At 41.7% G+C, this 19,697-nt stretch overlaps 1 protein-coding gene across 2 annotated transcripts in view; it reads left to right on the top strand.

Moving 5' to 3' along the window:
- The window catches only part of ACOT11 (acyl-CoA thioesterase 11), a 409,284-nt gene extending 390,079 nt beyond the window's left edge, over window positions 1–19,205 (top strand). For both annotated transcript variants that reach the window (XM_069232622.1, XM_069232623.1), the window contains exons 15-16: window positions 6,277–6,403; window positions 16,398–19,205. In XM_069232622.1, coding sequence (XP_069088723.1) covers window positions 6,277–6,403; window positions 16,398–16,553 — 283 coding nt within the window. In that variant the 3' untranslated portion in view covers window positions 16,554–19,205. The remainder of the gene's footprint in view (window positions 1–6,276; window positions 6,404–16,397) is intronic.
- Window positions 19,206–19,697: the final 492 nt, after the last annotated feature.

The following is a 19,697-nucleotide window of genomic DNA, read 5'->3' as shown; positions in this document are numbered from 1 at the left end:
GAGGGTAAAATGTCATATTTATACAACTGAAATGAAAGCAATTCTTATTTAGGAAATTATGATTTATTATGCTACAAAACATGTAGGCAGAATATGTACCAGGCTTGATACCATTCCCAGTACCTCATATGTCCACATAAATCTATCTGGTATCTGCACATTTGCAAAGGATTAAAATCAAGTTGGCCTGATATTTGATACCACTGTTATTGTACATTGTCATGTTTCAAGGCCTTCTTATTAAATGAATGATCTGAACAAAAAAACACCAAATCTCGTGCCCATTTCATTTTTATAATGGCCAAATCGCTAGGAGGAGTCCCACAAACAAAGAACAGTAGCGTCAATAGAGCATTTACAGAGACATTCCAGTGACCAAAGAACATACTGAGGATTTACACTCTGAAAAATGTAATATCTAGACAGGATGCAGTTAGTAAAAATGTAAAACGGTAATGTAAAACGTTAAAATTTTGTAACAAAAGTGCAAATCATTCATTGTATTGTGAAATGCAACAGATTGACCAATGCCATGTATTCCTGTCTTCGCACTTTGGCCATATATAGTATTTAAGAACAGTAGGTTCTACGAAAAATGGTAGAATCTATCGAGCAGGAAGCAAATAGAGATGGAGTACATGACCACCCATTCATAAATCACCCCTTATGCTGTTTTTTTTAATTTTATGTTTTTAAAATAAAACCTGGGATTCTTGAACTTGAAGAAAAAGGTTTTCCTGTTTCGGGATTTATCATTTAAACACAATTGGATAATTTAGCCCAATAATAGCACTGTACGTCGGGTAGCGCCAGCCCCGTGTGTAGGTATCATGCGCAAGCATTTTTGAGTTTGTGGATTCTCTTTGCTTTCATATGAAAATTGTCATTAGGATCTTAGCCTATGAGAGGCAGAGAAGAGAAGGAAGAAGTTGATGGGTGAAGTTTGTGAGAAGATTATCCTGCCGTCTCCTTTAATTATTAACATCTTTAAGTAGCATTACAAAGTTAATTACACCAATCCAAGCCAGGTTGGAGAGAAGTTTGACCTTCAGATGTTTCAGCTTCTGTTTCGAGTATTAATATTAAAAGCCAAGACATCAAGGGTCAGAATCTGAGTTTTGAAACGCTTTACAGGGAGTGCAGAATTATTAGGCAAATGAGTATTTTGACCACATCATCCTCTTTATGCATGTTGTCTTACTCCAAGCTGTATAGGCTCGAAAGCCTACTACCAATTAAGCATATTAGGTGATGTGCATCTCTGTAATGAGAAGGGGTGTGGTCTAATGACATCAACACCCTATATCAGGTGTGCATAATTATTAGGCAACTTCCTTTCCTTTGGCAAAATGGGTCAAAAGAAGGACTTGACAGGCTCAGAAAAGTCAAAAATAGTGAGATATCTTGCAGAGGGATGCAGCACTCTTAAAATTGCAAAGCTTCTGAAGCGTGATCATCGAACAATCAAGCGTTTCATTCAAAATAGTCAACAGGGTCGCAAGAAGCGTGTGGAAAAACCAAGGCGCAAATTAACTGCCCATGAACTGAGAAAAGTCAAGCGTGCAGCTGCCACGATGCCACTTGCCACCAGTTTGGCCATATTTCAGAGCTGCAACATCACTGGAGTGCCCAAAAGCACAAGGTGTGCAATACTCAGAGACATGGCCAAGGTAAGAAAGGCTGAAAGACGACCACCACTGAACAAGACACACAAGCTGAAACGTCAAGACTGGGCCAAGAAATATCTCAAGACTGATTTTTCTAAGGTTTTATGGACTGATGAAATGAGTGAGTCTTGATGGGCCAGATGGATGGGCCCGTGGCTGGATTGGTAAAGGGCAGAGAGCTCCAGTCCGACTCAGACGCCAGCAAGGTGGAGGTGGAGTACTGGTTTGGGCTGGTATCATCAAAGATGAGCTTGTGGGGCCTTTTCGGGTTGAGGATGGAGTCAAGCTCAACTCCCAGTCCTACTGCCAGTTCCTGGAAGACACCTTCTTCAAGCAGTGGTACAGGAAGAAGTCTGCATCCTTCAAGAAAAACATGGTTTTCATGCAGGACAATGCTCCATCACACGCGTCCAAGTACTCCACAGCGTGGCTGGCAAGAAAGGGTATAAAAGAAGGAAATCTAATGACATGGCCTCCTTGTTCACCTGATCTGAACCACATTGAGAACCTGTGGTCCATCATCAAATGTGAGATTTACAAGGAGGGAAAACAGTACACCTCTCTGAACAGTGTCTGGGAGGCTGTGGTTGCTGCTGCACGCAATGTTGATGGTGAACAGATCAAAACACTGACAGAATCCATGGATGGCAGGCTTTTGAGTGTCCTTGCAAAGAAAGGTGGCTATATTGGTCACTGATTTGTTTTTGTTTTGTTTTTGAATGTCAGAAATGTATATTTGTGAATGTTCAGATGTTATATTGGTTTCACTGGTAATGATAAATAATTGAAATGGGTATATATTTTTTTTTTGTTAAGTTGCCTAATAATTATGCACAGTGATAGTCACCTGCACACACAGATATCCCCCTAACATAGCTAAAACTAAAAACAAACTAAAAACTACTTCCAAAAATATTCAGTTTTGATATTAATTAGTTTTTTGGGTTCATTGAGAACATGGTTGTTGTTCAGTAATAAAATTAATCCTCAAAAATACAACTTGCCTAATAATTCTGCACTCCCTGTAGATCAAACAATTTCCAGACGTCTTTAGAAGTGTGTTCTGTTGCATTGATAGCAGTTATCCTGGCTGCTGGTATAATGTCACCCTAAAACGCTAATATTCAATAATGTGGCATGTGCAGAAAAGAAAAGAATGGTGCACATGTAATTCTGAATAGATGACCTCTGTAAAGGCCTCAATTGGGGCAACCCTGGTTCATACCTCTTTCAATGAGACATCTGCACCGTCTGATTATTGCACATGAAGGCTGGTGTACTCGAGCAGTATATTTTAATAGCATTGTTGTACTGTGCAGAAAAATGTTATCTTGACATTGCCCCCCATGAAAGAAAGATTAAACTGTGAGAGGCCTTATCTGCACTAAGAAGGGCAGTTCTGGAAACTTTACAGTGAATAATAGTGGAGTAAGTTCATTAACAAATATGTTTGCTGATATTTTACCATCTACGTTTAGTAGCGAAATCAGGAAGTAAGGGGACATCTAGAATGTCCTCCACAGTACACCTCTGACAGGGTTAATAGGTATTTTTTTTACTTAAGCTCTCAGAATTATACCCTGCTCTCCAAACATGCATCTTAGCTAGCTTTTTTTTGTCTACCCGGTAGAATAAATGAGAAACATCCTGAACAACTAGGTCTAAACCACTACTTGTCTGAACCACTACTGCTAAAGAACTAAAAAGTCTTTACAACTAAGTACTGAACAACTACTGTCTAAACAACAATTGTGCCTGAATAACAATTGCCTGAACAACTAATTGTAAGGTAAGGTTTTCTTTTTGGTTTTTATGGTTTATTAGTTGTTTAGAATATATATATATGTTGTTCAGGCAATTGTTTTTTCAGGCACAATTGTTGTTTAGACAGTAGTTGTTCAGTACTTAGTTGTAGAGACGTTTTAGTTGTTTAGCAGTAGTGGTTTAGGCTATATTTGTTTAGGACTTAGTAGTTCTGTCACATATTCAGAATAAATGTCAATAATACCAAAGCTTCTCCGATTACCCTTCTCAAATGCACGAACACGAGATGGGGTTTCTCCTCCCCACTTTTATTTTCCCTCTCAGTGGAGCCCCTGGCACAAATGATACATTCTAACAGCAACATCCAGGGGCTGACAGTGGATTCGGGCGTTAATAAACTGGCATTGTTTACTGGAGACGTCTGTGTGAGTATTTTATAAACCCGGCAGACTCATAGCTGACAGAGGTGGAGGAGCTGAAAGAATGTACTGTAGGATCGGGTTTCTGAGTAAACTAATCCATGACGGTGGCCCGGGGGATCCCATCATGTACTAGTTCTTCAGTTTCCCAGCATCCGGTCTCTTACTATGCAGGGTTAAAATTGAGAGCTAGATAGCCCAATTGTATGATTATAGCAGACCACTATTATTAGATGCTTTGCTTAAGGATCTCTGGTGACGAGGAAGAAAACTCGAACTACCCTGGTTGGGACAGATTGCCTGCTTAAAGACTGATTATTGCCTTCTTAAAGATTGATTTTATTCTGCAGCTACGTCTTGCAGCTCAGACACTGCCTCCAAAATTCGTTGTCTGAAACAGCCTAGCCAAGCTTCTGTCTTTCACATCAATCAAAACATTATAGTTACGAGGTGATAGGGAATATTCCTCAAGCATATACACATTCTTCCATGGATTCCTGCTCTGGAACAATGATAAGAGGGCCTGTTAACATCACCCACTTTAATGTACCGGAGTACCTAATTTGTGAGTTGTGGCTTCCGAGAAGCTCACTGTATTATCAGCCATGGAAAGGCAAGCGGTTAGTGTGAGGAAGAGCTCGACCCCCACCAAACAGGTGAGAAGTTTAATCTAAAAGCCAGAATGGCAAGGTTTGGTATGAGGACAGGCAAGCGCAGCTACAGCTTGGAGGCCGAAGGAGGAGAGCGTTTGTTCAACACAATGCCAAGATATATGTATATGGTGGGACACTGACTGGTATGGTCCATGGAGTCAAGTCAGGCCCTCCAACGTGTGGAGAAGCTGGCCTGAAGGTCATTTATCCTGACTAGACCCAGTGGCAGCTAAGCTATGTGACCTCCAGTGAGACTGAGCTAGGCTATTACTGCAGTCAGTTTGATGGGTGAGACCGAGACCTCTGACTGATGGTGGAGAGAACGAGTCCCCTCCCCCACCGAACTGGATGGGAGATGATTTCAGCTGGTGGTCTTGGCACTGCAGGAGCCAATAAGCAGTGAATGCCAGACTCTAGGATCAAATTTAGGATAGATCAATAAAGATTCAACATAGGCTGAAGTTGAACACATGCATCAGTGTGTAGCAAAAAGGCCATAGGATATTCCCTAACGTTTATTTGAATGTTGAAGGCATGGAATCTCAGCCCAGGCAGATACTCATGCCAGTTGCACAGACATGTTGCCCTTGGTGCCTATGGCCTTTTTAGGGTCCTCCCAGATTACAGGCAGCTGGCAAGAGCTGATTTCTTTCCCTCACACCAGCTTAAAGTTCAGGACATGAGCTAATGTGTGTCTTATGCCCCTGACATGCATCTGAGCCTCCCCACACCCTTGAAGGTATGTGACATCACATGTTTACCAGTCTGTAGTAATTTTGGAAAATAAATCCTCCCCAACTACTTTTCAGGGTATTCTCACCTTGAGCACTGCATGGAGAGTTACCAAACAAGCCCTCCTCGTTCTCCCAAATGGTTGTGACCTCCTTTCACAGCATGCAGTTCAGTGTAAATGTTATAGGCACCAGTTGGGAGGTGAGTGATTAGGCAGATCAGCGTAGCCCTACAAGTTGAGATAGTGGATGCCTCCTTGTAAGGTTGATCAAGGGATTTAAAAGTAGACACCTCGAATTACTAACTGCATAAAAGGTTGGCATTGTAAAGACTTCTAGGTGTGGTCTGTTAAAAGACTGGGGCTTCTGCTTGGAAAGTAAGTTGAGTTGCAAGTTCCATCTGTGCAGACATGTTTTTACCTGTTTCTTACAACTTAAAAAAATGTAATGTAGCTATCAGTTATGTGAATATTTACCCGACTGATCAGCAGCAAACAGGATAAAACCAGTCCTATGTTGCTTGTGTTCCAGTCCAGGGCAGACCTGGCAGGTCAAGCTGATCTGTTCCTAATAGATCTGGGTAAAGACTGATTTGCATCGCTGAGTTCAAATGTAGGTAGCATGCACAGCAAGAGAACAACGGGTTGGAACGCTACCCGAAGCCATTGCCAGTGATTACATTTATTGGAAGCATTTCTCCTATCACCTTTTGCAAGCTTGATGTGAATATTCCAAGCTAATGCCCTTCTTAAAGTTAACCCCTTAAAGTTAATTCTTAGATCATCTTCAAACATCTTTGTCAGCGAACATGTAAACACGATGCTTTAAGGACCAAATATCTATTAATAAATTCGGTCTACCCACCGTGCATTCGAGAGTGTACGATTCTGAACGATGTAGGCAGATCCAGTATAATGGAATGGCATGGAAAGTTTGTAGAGTAATTGGCATTCCTTTAAATACATCACATCACTTTTCATATTTGAAGCTCGCTGTGTTTATTGATATAACCATGGTTACAGTAGTGCCTCTTGTCTTTCAGTGATCCTTATGTTGTAGCATTCAGATCAGTCACACTACCTACACATCCAGCGACCGACGAGTATACAAGAGGAGAGATACTTTGTGCTGGCTTTTGTATTTGGAAAGATAAAGATGAGAAGACCAAGGTAAGCTCTCCGAATATTTATTGTGTTATAACCCATTTAGGTTTTTGTTATTTTGGACATTAAATACAGTGCAACCATAGTAGGAGCTAATTTCTATTTTAGGTACTAGTGGTTTGCCACAATACTTGCAGCTGATGTCCAGATCACTGTTAAAGCCATGTAGCTGCTAGAGGTTGTGTGTGCTCAAGGCCACACTGCAACTGACATTGCGTTGTGTCTTACAGCAACTAGTTAAGCCTCTTTTACCCAACACTGTTTGATGCAACCACTTGGAAGATAAACCCTGGAACTTTTATTATTGATAACATTTGGGGCATAAATACTTGGCTTAAATTATACACGGTGACTAAAATTAGCAAGCCCAACCATGCCAAAAGAAGATCTGGAATACGTGCAGAATTTTGCTATACATTGAGCCAATTGGTGTATTTTACAGCACAATTTCCAAACAAAATCATTAAAAAGCCCCATGCTTTATATCAATGTCAAATAATATTGCTATGTCATTTGTCGTCAGTCCTTACCCTATTCCAAATGTGCAAATCATCACTCCCAATGTCTGCTTTATATTTGCTTTCATTTTCCAATCCTGCCTCCCTGTAGTATGTTATCAGTAATACAAGGATAAAAATCTACTTACCACGGGCCAGATGGGACAATGAAAGAGATAAAAAAGATACTGCGATATTAGAACACTTCACACTTTACTAGTGCTAACCAGTGCTAAAGTGTTTGTGCACTCTTCTCTAAAAAATTGTAATATTGGCTGGTCAACAATTGGCATATTGAATTTACTTATCTCATAAGTTCCTAGTAGAGTGCACTATATGTGCGCAGGGGCTGTAAATTAAATGCTACTAGTGGACCTGCAGCACTGATTGTGCCATCCAATTAATCAGCCCTTGAGCATGTCTCAGGCTTGCCATTGCAGAGCCTGTGTGTGCATTTTAAACTGCTCTGTCAACCTGGTAAAATCAACCTTTCGTCAGGCCCAAACCTTCCTTTTTAATACATATAAGTCACTCGTACTGTAGAGTAGGCCCCTGACAGCTCACAGGGCAGGGTGCAATGTATTTAAAAAGTATGTACGTTTTAGTGTCTTGGTGGTAACAATAGTATATCACTATTGCACGGCCTATCACTACCATAGGGTAACATTGGAATTGCCTTATTACATTTTCTAAGCGTAATTTCCAAATGGGAAGATAACTCCTTCAAGTGTGGTGCCATGGAATTACAATTTAAAATTCTAAAATGGTGAAGTCAGATTTTAAATTGCAGTTCTGAAAATGCCACCTTTAGAAAGTTTGTATTTTCTTGCCTTAGCCATTTGGTGCCTGTAACCCATCTCTGGGTGTATTTGGCAGTTGGGTTTTGTGTATTCCTTCTAGACAGCCACAACTTGGTGCCTACATCCAGTCTCTGGCCACATGACTGGGTGTAGTTGGCAGTCGGGTTTTGTGCATTCCTCCATGACAGTCACACACAATGGGAGCTTAGTTTAGACTTGATGGGTCATCCTGGGCAGGATGGGAGAGAGGAGCTGGACACAGCCTCGCTTCCACTGGAATAGGCTGTTTCCTGTCCCGACACAAAGGACTGCATACCCCCTGTAGTTTGTCTTGAGCCAGGGCAGGGGGACAGGGCATTTGTGCAATTTAAAAACATTCCTTTGAAGTCTCCACCACTTAAAAGGCACAACTGAGTATAAAAAGTGGACCTCAGACACCACCACTTCAGTACACTTCTGGACCTGTGGATGCTCTGCCAGTAAGAAGGACTGCTGTGCTCTTGAAAAGACTGTCACTATGCTGGACTGCTCTCTGCTAGACTCCAGCTTTGCTGTGCTGGCCTGCTGCCCTCTTGTCAGGGTGAGAAGGACTGGACCTGCATCTCTTGAACTCAGAACCCAAAGTGTCTCCAAGGGCTATTTGGCTGCCCTCTTTATCGGAAGTCTCAGGGACCTAACAAACTTCCAACCACCCTCCTTCTGCACTTCGACTCTGCCATCCGTGAATCTACCCTGCCAAGTGGTGCCGCCACAGTCCTGTCCCTTGGAAGTGGGCCTAAGGTGCTTTTTAGATGAACCAATGCATCCTTTCTGCTGAGCAATGCATCCCTGAGCAGAACTGATGCATCCTCTCGGCTGAGGGGTGCATCCTCAAGCAGAACTCACATATTGTCACTGCTACATGGATTGGACCCATCGCAAAAGACTCGCATTGCTGCTGCATCCTGCATTTTGGGTTCAATGTATCACGTTCAGAACCACAGAGCTTCCCAGAGCAGTTAAATGAATCTCTCGACAACAATGCTGAAAGCTCCACATCTCAAGTTCACTGCACCCCGAAACAGACGCATCGCCTCAACTGCACAATGCATCCCCTACACCTGCCTTTGCAATGCAAGCCCTGTCGATGGGCTCCTCGATGTTGACGCAACAGGCCCTTGCACCGCAGCCTTGGCGCATCTCAGAACCAATGCAGCGCCTTGGTTGCGTGCCAATCTTCAACACAGATTCATTCAAAGCTCTGCAACCCAGATTTAAGGTACTTTGTTTATCTGGCCTACCTGGGTCCCTGTAGCTAGCCCACACTCCATTGCGGTCAGCCTGAACTTGTGACTTTTCCGTGGTCCAGCACAACTAGATACCCCTAATAACACTTTGTGCTTTTTGGCGCTTTCTCTACTTAAAACTTTGATTTTTGTCAGTTTGATCTTGTGTTATTTATTAAAATCTACTCTATTTATCTAACTCAGTTTTGGTCTCCTTTTTTGGGTGGTTGCACAGTGTTATTGTTTGAAGTGTTGCACACATACTTTACACATTGTCTCTACATTAAGCCTGACCGCTCTGAGCTAAGCTACTAGGGCGTAGAGCACAGGTTAATTTGCGGTTTACTTGTGTCATATCCTTACAAGGATTGTGTTTGCTGCTTGGCCCAGTTACACACCCAGGTCAACCAACAACCCAGTTTCTTACACCCAGTTAAGACATATGTCGTACGATGCGCACTGATATTATATGGCCCAGAAAGAGAATAATTTGCCAAGTTATTCCATGTCATCATTTGATCAGTGAGGTCATCATCTAAACAGTGATGTCATCTTCAGGGAAGCATTGTCATAATTTGTGAGGCACTGCCACACTATAAGATCATATAGCAAGCATTTTTCATTGAAATGTCTGACAGTTCCATTACATGCCAGCGATGTTATCATGTGCCAACCAAGTGCCAAGCTATGCCTAGTAATGCAATGATATATGTAGTAATGTGATCATTTGGCGATATTGTATGTTGCATTAAGTTTATTATAAGCACCCTGCCACATACACACCAATACATATAAATACTCTTGTACGCACTTATTCAGACTACTGCACACAAACAGTTGCATGCGCATAAATCCTGTGCACACAATTCATTAATTGCCTTTCCCATGGCACATTGTACATCGCATCTACTCTAAGAGTGGCAGCATCAGGGGACTGGTGTATGCTAGGAGAAAAGGGTGACTGGGCTCGGGAGACTGTAATGTTGTGGAACACCTAAGTGGGTAGACTCACCACTACTGTCAGCATGGCAGACTGGCACACTGGCATGTCACGCTGCACGGCACAGTGGGAAAGGAGTCATTTAATGCTGCCTGAGCACTCTTCAAATAATTTGGAGTTCCTGCTGGTGATGTTTCTAGTTTCATCAGGGAATTAGCTAACCTAAAATGAACGGCTGACAGGCCAGCCACTTCCCCCTGGAGCTTGCCATTATTCCAACGCGCCACCTTGTTCTTCTTTTCACCTAGGTATGGGTACCCTTGACCATAGTGACTCCGCACTGGAGCACTGAGAGCTGGAAGAGTATTGACCCTGGGTAGTACAATGTACCATGACCCAGAAGCCGCAAAGAACCACTTTCTTTATGCGCATGAGGCTGCTCACAGGCACCCATTTATAGTGAAGCCAATGTGCACTGGGCACAGATGGAGACATACTTCCCTTATGAAGCTTAAATGTTGACTGTCAGAAGTACATTACACACAGGTCTTCAGGGAAGAGGATGTGACGTGCAAATTTGGTAAGGCAAGCTTGTCGAAGTGATTGTGATCAAAAGGTTTGTCTCGACTGCAAGCTCATAACATGTTTACGTTGCCCTCTTAATGTATTCTACAGAGGGTTATGCGGACTGAATCCACCAGTGGCAAGAGCTTTAGTTGTTGGGGGGTGAGTGTGTCTCCCCTGAGTGCGTGATATCTCTGAGGCCTCATGATGTGGTAAGATAGATGGGTCTCTAGGCACTTTCCAACAGGTAGAGACAAAGAGTTGCCTGCGAAGCCCTCCACCCCATTCTGAAAACATGCCGTTATGTGCTGTAATGTGAAGAACCGTTCCCTTGAGTCGAAACTTCCAGCTATTGTTTAATTGTTATTCTTTTTCTTTTATTCAAGCACCTCGAAAACCTGCCTTTTCACTACTGCAGGAGATTGTTCTCCAGTGCTTCGTACCCGGCCCTTGCAAATTATCGGCTCATCTTCGGACATTGATGAGACCACATTTCTGAAGCCTTTTCAGCCATCCAGTGGCTGTTATTTACTCCACAATTACAAATCTGTACTTGATATTTGTGAGAAATAACATATTTGTGGCGTGTCCCCCTCCATCTGGTTTCCATACGTTTTGCAGTGACTGCAGCTTACTAAGAACTGGGCTCAACCACATGGAGGGAGGGAGAGGGGGAGGGAGAGGGAGAGGGAGAGGGAGAGGGAGAGGGAGAGGGAGAGGGAGAGGGAGAGAGAGAGAGAGAGAGAGAGAGAGAGAGAGAGAGAGAGAGAGAGAGAGAGAGATTGATTATTTCCAAGTTTCCATAACTGAGCCTCTTGTAAGGTATCTGTGCACAAGCGCCTTACACAGTTGCCAAGACTGCAGGTATGTAAATGAAATAAAGCAGGGTCAAAGTATCCCAGCTGCGTTTAAAACATGTTGCTTTAGAGCTGCAGGTATTTCCCAGGCCGGTGATGTAAGAAGCATATCCTCTGCTATATAAATGCTATCGGACATGTAATATGTACCTTTTCATCGACAAATGCAGTCAGGGTCAAATCGGCGGCATACGGGTGACCTCGGATGTAAATTCCCACGATGAAGTGTGCTATAATGCTCATTTATAGTGAGGTGGTCCGTGAGGGAATCAGTGGGAGCCTTCCCTCTTTGAATCTGCATTCCAGAGTTTGCAGTAGAACCTCCAGCAGACGTCTCCGCTAATCATGGCGAGGAGCACGGAGCTGTAGACTCTGTGGGAGACTGTAAATTGTCCAGATTCCAAGGAAAACAGCTGTGGCTCATGAGGAGCGCTTCATTAGGATGAAGATTGAAACCTAAAGGGGCCCAGCAGCACGCGGTCAGTGGCAGGTTCAGTTGGGTTATTATGCACTCCATACTGAGAATCGTATACCCCACGTTCCAAACAGTGATATTGACAACTGGCTACAGGTGTTTGAATTGAATTGCTCCATTCTCCAGCTAGAAAAAGTAAGAGGAAATGTGATTTTAGAAACGTGTCTATCAGTGGATGAAGTGAAAATTGGGAATATGCAAAAACGCATGCATTGCGCCTCGTTCCCCTGTTAAGGGGGCCTAAAAAATGGTGCAAGGAAATCTAAGAGATTTAATTGCGCCATTATTTTCGTCACTTTTAATGCCTAAGGCTTCCGTTGCTTACGATGGAACTCTGGGTGCTTCACAGGATAAGCGTCAGAATTCTTTACGCTAATCCTCCAAAGCTAGTGTCAAAAATTCAGATGCTAGTACCCTAACTACCACCATGGTGACCATATTTTAAATCCGGCGCACACTTAGCGTTAGGGGGTCGCTAAGGGGTGCAAGAAAAGTGGTGCTGCACTGGGTGCAGTACCACTTTTCTTAAATATGCCCCCGGGTGTCAATAACAGCTGTGCATGTTTGAATTGTGCATGAGTAAATGTATTTTAAGCATGTGTCGCTTGGACCACCCTTCATTTTGTAATTTTTGGCAGACCAAGCAAGGAAGTTTGGACAAGTGCTTTTTTATGGACACTCTCAATAGTAGCTCAGCCTTTTTTTGAAAATCGATTGATAATAATCAATGTGCTGCTGTACTGCATTGCAGCCAGATGCAAAACAGGAGCCTGTAGATGTGGGTGGGCATACCCGTTGGAATAGGAAGGGATCGAACCCGCTACTCATGTCAAGTGATATGCTAACAATGAGGCATGAGTCACTGACCAGAGCTTGTCAAGTCTCGTAGCAAAGAAGTCAGCTACTGCCTTCATCCTGCCCAGAGACTGGTTCGATTAGTTTCCTCGTAGGTGTCAGAAAGGGTTTGCACTGAGAATAATCCATCTTGATATCTACTTCAGGAAGGCTAAACTATTGAAATCCCTCAACTCATTAATTAACAAAAATAGGGTGGAAGGCTCTAACCCAGGAGTAACATTACCAGCAGCATATCTGGTAATTCAGAGGTAACTATGGTCCCCAGCATAAGAAAAACCCCAGAAACATCTCCTATAGTGACCAACGGAGGCAAGGTACTTCAGGGCCCTCTCCCAGTATTACTGCTGCATCTCTTGTAATCTGACTTTTATTTCTTCTGCCTACAGTAACTGTCCTCCCTCCTTGTAATGAAGGGCTTGGAGTTGAGAAATCGCTAGCCATAAACGTTTACCCAAGGCCGCCCCAATGTACAAGGAAGATGTTGATGTAATAGTTAATGTGATTCCTTCATGTAGAAAGGACATACATGTGATAGTCAGCACATTGCCAGATACGTTCATTCACGCAGTGCGTTTAATATCTTCACCCCTACTAGACTGATACACCTCAGTTTCACTAGTTCATGTTCGCTTTGACATGTAGACACATTCTAGTTTGCTGTATTTACCAAAATATTTGTCATTTTATGTCCATTTTGTTCTAGGTGAAAGCATTTATCTTTTCGGGCCAATTTGAAATGTTTTCAGCAACTTTGCATTTCTACTCTGTATTATTTTTTCCGTTAAATTGGAATATATTTTACCTTTCTGTGGTATCACTTGTGCAAGTACATTTGCTTTGCTATACCTTTTCCAGTTGTGTATTAATCTTGTACTGCAGTGCAAGGTGGCGATATTCCTTAGATGGTCATTGTTTCTAGCATAGTCGCTCAATTAGTTTGTTCTGGCCCTTTAATTCGGCATGGCCAAGTAGAATATCTTTGGTTTTGATCTGTGTTTAGAGATTCTGTTGTGGTGTACATGTACTTTTTTGCTAATAGGGTAGATCATTTTAACACATAGCATTAGCGAGCATCATATTGCTTTGCAAATTGTGCCTGATGTTGTTGGATACATTTTTAGGTCTAGCCTACCAGACAGCACCAGCTAACTGGATGCAAAAGACCTATTGTAGGCTTTCCAAGAGTTACGGGGGCTTATAGCAGTCTCATTGATTACCATTGGTTGTCTTTATTATCACTGTTTTACTTGCTTCCTGTTCATTGACTTTTTGTCCCAGCTTTCCCATCTTGTGTTTGTCCATCCCTTGGAGCAGGGCCATCTTACCATCTTTCTGACTGGCTGGCTTCTACCCTTTCAATGCACTCTTTCAGAGAACTGCTTTTTTTTCTTTCTTAAGCACTCTAAAACGATTGCTTGCTTTTTCCAACTTTTGCCCTCTTGTGCACCCTCCCCCCTTGCGTGCTCTATGTTGCTTTCTCCGTATGTGCTGCAAGCTCTCCTGTGCTTCCCCACTCCATGTTGCTTCTCCCACGTGTGCATCATCACACCTATTTCAAATAAAATATTAAACCCATAAGTGCATGGGAGAGCTGTTTTTTTTAATAAAAGTTATGGTCTGCCCTGATTCGTCTTATGTACCCAGAATGTCCCTGGCAATGTGTCTGGTTATATCCTGGGCAAAGCTTTGCCAGAGCCTCGCGCAAGTTTCACTGTGCTAATAATCCATGGATTCACCATAAAAATGTTTCTAATCGTTTATAGCAAATTCATATAATTCTTAAAGGTGCAAAGAAAAAGCACCAGTTTTGAAGTTTATGTTCACAAACAAAGCGATTGTTAAACAAAGGGTTGCTTAATAGGTGGAGACGAGGGATTCAGTGGTTATCAGCATCACTCCTGTCTTCCTCATTGCAGCCTGGTCCCCTCAGAACCTGCGCTGCCGGCTGCATCCACACTTCTGGTGAACTTTTGTTGTCACTCACTTTATCTGCTTGATTCATACAACCCCCACCTTGCATTCCCCAGCAGCCCTGTCAGAGCTCTTCTGTTTCTTATCCAGTATCTTTTCTAGTTCCAGTCTGTCCTTTGTTTCTTCCTCCCCTGGAGCACAGATCCTTGACTAGCTCTCCCATTGGCTGGCTTTTATCTTTCCACTGCTCACTTTTAGGGAACCTCTCTTTTCTGTTTGCTTCAGCACTGTTTGAGAGTACGTGTTATCAAGTTCTCTTCCCTCGTGTCCTGCCAGATACCCACCCCTACACAAAATGCTGCCCTGGGCTCCGTGTTGCAAGCACTCTCATGTGTGCTTCTGTCCTTCCCACCCTAAAACATGCTTCCCTCCCCGCAATCCGTGTGTCTTTCTTGTTCACGTGCTTCTCCCTACGCCATCTTGCTTTCCCTCGTGTGTTGCTTTTCCCTTCCCCACACCTCCTCTGTTGGCACCACGCACGCACTCTTTTTTTTAAAAAATATTTAATGTTTCGTGTTTTTTGGGAGGGTATTATACAGCAAATTGCTGCCGGCCCCTCCACCTTAAAAAACACTTTTGTGCTGCTTCTTTTTAACTTTTGTATATTTACTGACCGATCTTGGCATGGTAAATAAAAAGTTGGTGCCCGTTTCATTTTGTAGGCATGCATGTTTAGTGACTCATGCTCACATACACGCACTCAAAATAATGTGACAACTGCAGTATCGTCATCATGCCTTTTTTCTGGCTGTGCTGAACACCGCCTTGCCAATGCTGTACAGCATAGCCAAACTGCATCGGCAAAGTCAGTAGGTCCCAACACGAGACCTATTGTCTTTGGCTGTGTTTGTTGACTAATGTGTTCCGACGGAGTGATTACCCTGTGCTCTGTTCCATTCGCGTTATCCGAATAATGTGCACTAGCTCATTCTGTAACTGAGTAAATGTCCTTTTACTCTGTGGGATTTCATTGTATTTGTATAACAAATTAAACAATAAAAACCTGTCTTTTTTTTTTTAAATAAACTTTGGATGTTTTAACTAGTATAAATTATTTAAAAAAACAGAAAATGTTTAGTTGCTACAAATTATTACTTTCTATGTAAATGTTTGAGTTTTCACTTCTATCAAATATATGTCTGCAATGTTTTTCTTCAACACCTCAAAAATTGCTATTAAAACAATTCACTTCGTTCCATAAAAAGACACTAAAAAGGCCAGACCCATTGGCATTGCCATTGTTTGTCTTTATGTGTTATGCATGGGTGATTGTACAAGTGTAAGCAATATGCCTTTACTTTATTTTCCTAGGGTTAATTTCTTAAAGGGTCACTCATCAGGGATACATGTCAATAGTTAAGTATGCATATTAATACCTGAAGAAATTCCCACAGTTGGGAAGTATTTCAAGGTTAAGTTACTACAAGTGGAAAAATAACATGAAATGATCTTGAAAGCACTTTCGCACTTTTGGTAAAATACATTTGCTTGTTATTTATGTTTACATGCAAATGTTTCTGTTAAAGTATATTTTATTTTATACTCATTCTAGCCAGATAGCAAATGCTGGTGCGACGAACGATAAGCTCCCCTTTGCATCAGTTGGAACAACCATCAGTAAGAGAGTAGAGATGTCTGTACATGTGTTCAGGCTTTATACCACCTAGCTAGTTGTACTCAGTAACTTGAAAAATGAACAGGACTATCAGTTATCTGCTGGAAAGGATGCCTTTAAATTAGTAAACTGCTTCTTTTTTCTTTATTTTTTTCTAGATTTCCTATTACAACCAACTTACCCCGGGATACGTCTCGTACGTAACTACAAATATTGTTGGACTATCCTCCGAGCTCTACACTACTTTCCAAAACTGCGAAAAATTTCTTGAAAAAAATAAAGATGATATTTCCGTGGGACTCCAAAATCTGTAACATCAGCATCTGTGCATCTTTCCCATAGATGTAGGAGGTGTTGGTTCATGTTATTTTTGCAGGGTGCAATATAAGAGGAGGTGGTAGTCAGAATTATCGAACTTGTATCTACTTTAGAACACAAGGGAGTGCCTAGTACAGTGTTTGTGGGTGTTATAAAGAAGTGATTTTATACCGCTGAGTTTGTGGACAACGTTTGCCATTCAAGGACAATAGCTAATTGAACAGACATCAAGGAAGATTGTAACAGGGTGAATAAACCTGTTAGCATGGTATACCAGAGGTACAAACTAAATTCCAGCATGGAAGTAGGAACCAGGAAGTGTTGCTATCACATTATTTTAATTGACATGCCAACGTTCCTTAAATGTTGACAGTTCATATAAAGGAATGACTTCATTCGGTTGCTGCTTAACAGTACGTTTGTGGCCAGCACTTGGGCGTTGTTCATATACCCTTCTGTATATAACCTATTTACATACTTTCTTTTGGAACTTATTGTAGTCATATATCAGGCCTATTTACACTTATCACATTGCGTGAAGAATTGCACTTTCACAAAGTAGGTACTAAATGACATTTATGGTTTTTTGTACTAAAGAACTGACCGCATAAGCTCCTTAAAATAACTACTGTAAAATAACTTAGATAAGTGGCATTTTTAGTAACACTGCATGCTTTGAAGCAGATGTAGGCATGTACATTACTATGTCTTCCTAGTTGATGATATTTGTAATTTTTATAGTGTGTTAAAACAAATAGGTATCAAAGCTCTAAAAGAAGGGAGAACCCGAGGAAAAACTAGAGGGACGGACAGGAAAGAACAAATCAACCCCCCGGTATGCGGTAGGACCATCCCTACCAACTACTCAGATAAGAAGAGCCATGTTTAGGCTGTTTACGAAACGGCAAATGAGAACTCAAACACCTGATAAGAATAGGGAGGGAGTTCTACAGCCTAGCTGCTGCCGCCGTGAAACACCGAGCACCCGATCTAGCTTTCCTACAACGCGGTACAATCACCTTGAATTGATCTGAGGATCTCAGCGTTCTCACTGGCACATACCAACTCAGGATAATCCTAAGGTAGTGTGATACCTGCTCATAGAGAAATTTATGGGTCAAACACAGTGCTTTAAATAGCACCCTCTTCTTGACCGGAAGCCAGTGCAAAGATCTCAGCCCCTCTCTAATTGAACAGTATCTAGGAAGACCATTTACAAGGCAGACAGCCATATTCTGGATGATTTGAAACTTGTTAATACAAAATTGGTTTGCATTGAGATACAGGGCATTGCAATAGTATAAGCAAGATGTGATTAAAGCACTGGTCACTGCAGCCCTGAGATCTCTAGGAAGAAAGATCAGAACTTTCTTCAACATGCAAACCAACGAAAAGCAGGAGCTCTCAGTTGTGTTAACTTGAGTATCAAAAAGAAGAGGTGTTGTCAAACAGTACCCACAGGTTTTTAGCTACTTTGACTGAAACCAGTAATGCACCACAGTTTCCTGGCCACCAGCGAGCATTTCAAATGGCGCTGTCCATTCCTTACAGCATGATCTCCGTTTTCTCCCTGTTCATTTTTAGGCAGTTCTTTATCATCCAACCGCTGATCTCTACCATATACAAGCTAAACCTGTCAGTTACTTCTTCCCAGTCATCGATGATGGACATAATGATCTGGGTCGTCCTCATAAGACGAAACCTGGAAGCTGAACGATTCTATCAATTCCGCCAAAGGGGTGACGTATATGTTAAATAAAGTGGGGCTTAGAGATGACCCTTGTGGCACTCCACTGGGCAGCTGGAAGGATGTAGCTCTGAAGTCGCCACTACTAAAAGGTCTCCAACAACTTCAGATCCTTGCCCTTCAGGCCGACCTGCCACAGCCTTTGCACCATCAAAGCAGGTGAAATGCTGTCAGTGGCCCTGACCGGTCTAACAGGACCGACATAGCTGACCCTCTCTGGTCAGCTTGCCTACGAATCAGATCCGTCGTAGAAATAAGAGCTGATTCAGTGCTGTGATGTTACCGGAATCCATATTGAGATGAATCTCGAGTATTAATGTCATGTAAATACTCCCATATGAAGAAGTTGCAAATTAAACCACCTAATGCATTGCAGACGTTCAAATATGATAAATACTATTTAAAAATAACTTAAAGAAAGTATTACAATTCAAACTCTTTTTATAACATTACACAGTGATGAATAGTGACCCTTTTACACAATAAACATCAGGAATTTGAAGAAACCTTATCTCAGGCATTTTTACAGTCTGATGCATGAGCCAATAAATTCTTTCAGTACTTTGATGTAATCTTTTTAAAGCATAGTTGCTGCTTTAATATGTTTAAAAATATAACATGTATTGTTAATTTGCACAGAATGGATTGAGGAATTCTTGGTTTTCTTGGGCATTTATGGAAATCGTCCAACTCTAATCTCTCATAAACCAATTGTAGTTGTCAGAGAAGGAATATATTTCCTGTTTACCCTTTTGTATTTAAGGATTGTGGTAGTGGTGTTTGGTGAGTGACAGCAAAGCTGTAAAAATAAACATTTTGTATGGTACAGGAATATATGTGCATCTTTCTATCTTGCTATAAACCAGACCCTATTTACCCACCTCTGCAACTTCCCTCTGAACTCTGTTTAAGCTTTCATTTATTTTAACCTGAGCATTTTAAAAGTATATTTATGAAACACATTTGACATTAGATAGATTGTGTATCAAGTTTCAGGTTTACCCATCTACATAAATTTGGATTTGATGTGGGTAGTAAACACAATGTTATCTAAATAATTTTGAGGTGCTTTGTCAATTGTACATTTACAACTACATCTTATGTAGGCAGAGCTAGCAACAGACTTTTGAGGCTATGCAAGACAATATGTTGTAAATTACATATGGATTATCTTATTTTCAAGTTTCACTTTTCTTATGAACTTTCTGAAAAACCTCAAATCTGTTTACCATTTTGTGGGTTTGGCTTTAATAATCCAGTAATAATGTTAGACTCTGTTTTATCTTTACTGGTAACTAGCTATGTTCAATGGTTGAATAATAGGACACAGAGAGGTGTCTTTAATTTCCATGTGATGAGCAAAGCTGGGGACACAAATCTGTAACCATACACA

This window comes from Pleurodeles waltl, chromosome 4_2 (genome assembly GCF_031143425.1).
Source record: "Pleurodeles waltl isolate 20211129_DDA chromosome 4_2, aPleWal1.hap1.20221129, whole genome shotgun sequence".
Taxonomy (NCBI): Eukaryota; Metazoa; Chordata; class Amphibia; order Caudata; family Salamandridae; genus Pleurodeles; species Pleurodeles waltl.
Note: the sequence above shows the minus strand (reverse complement) of the source record. Positions and strands in the feature narration are given on the sequence as shown.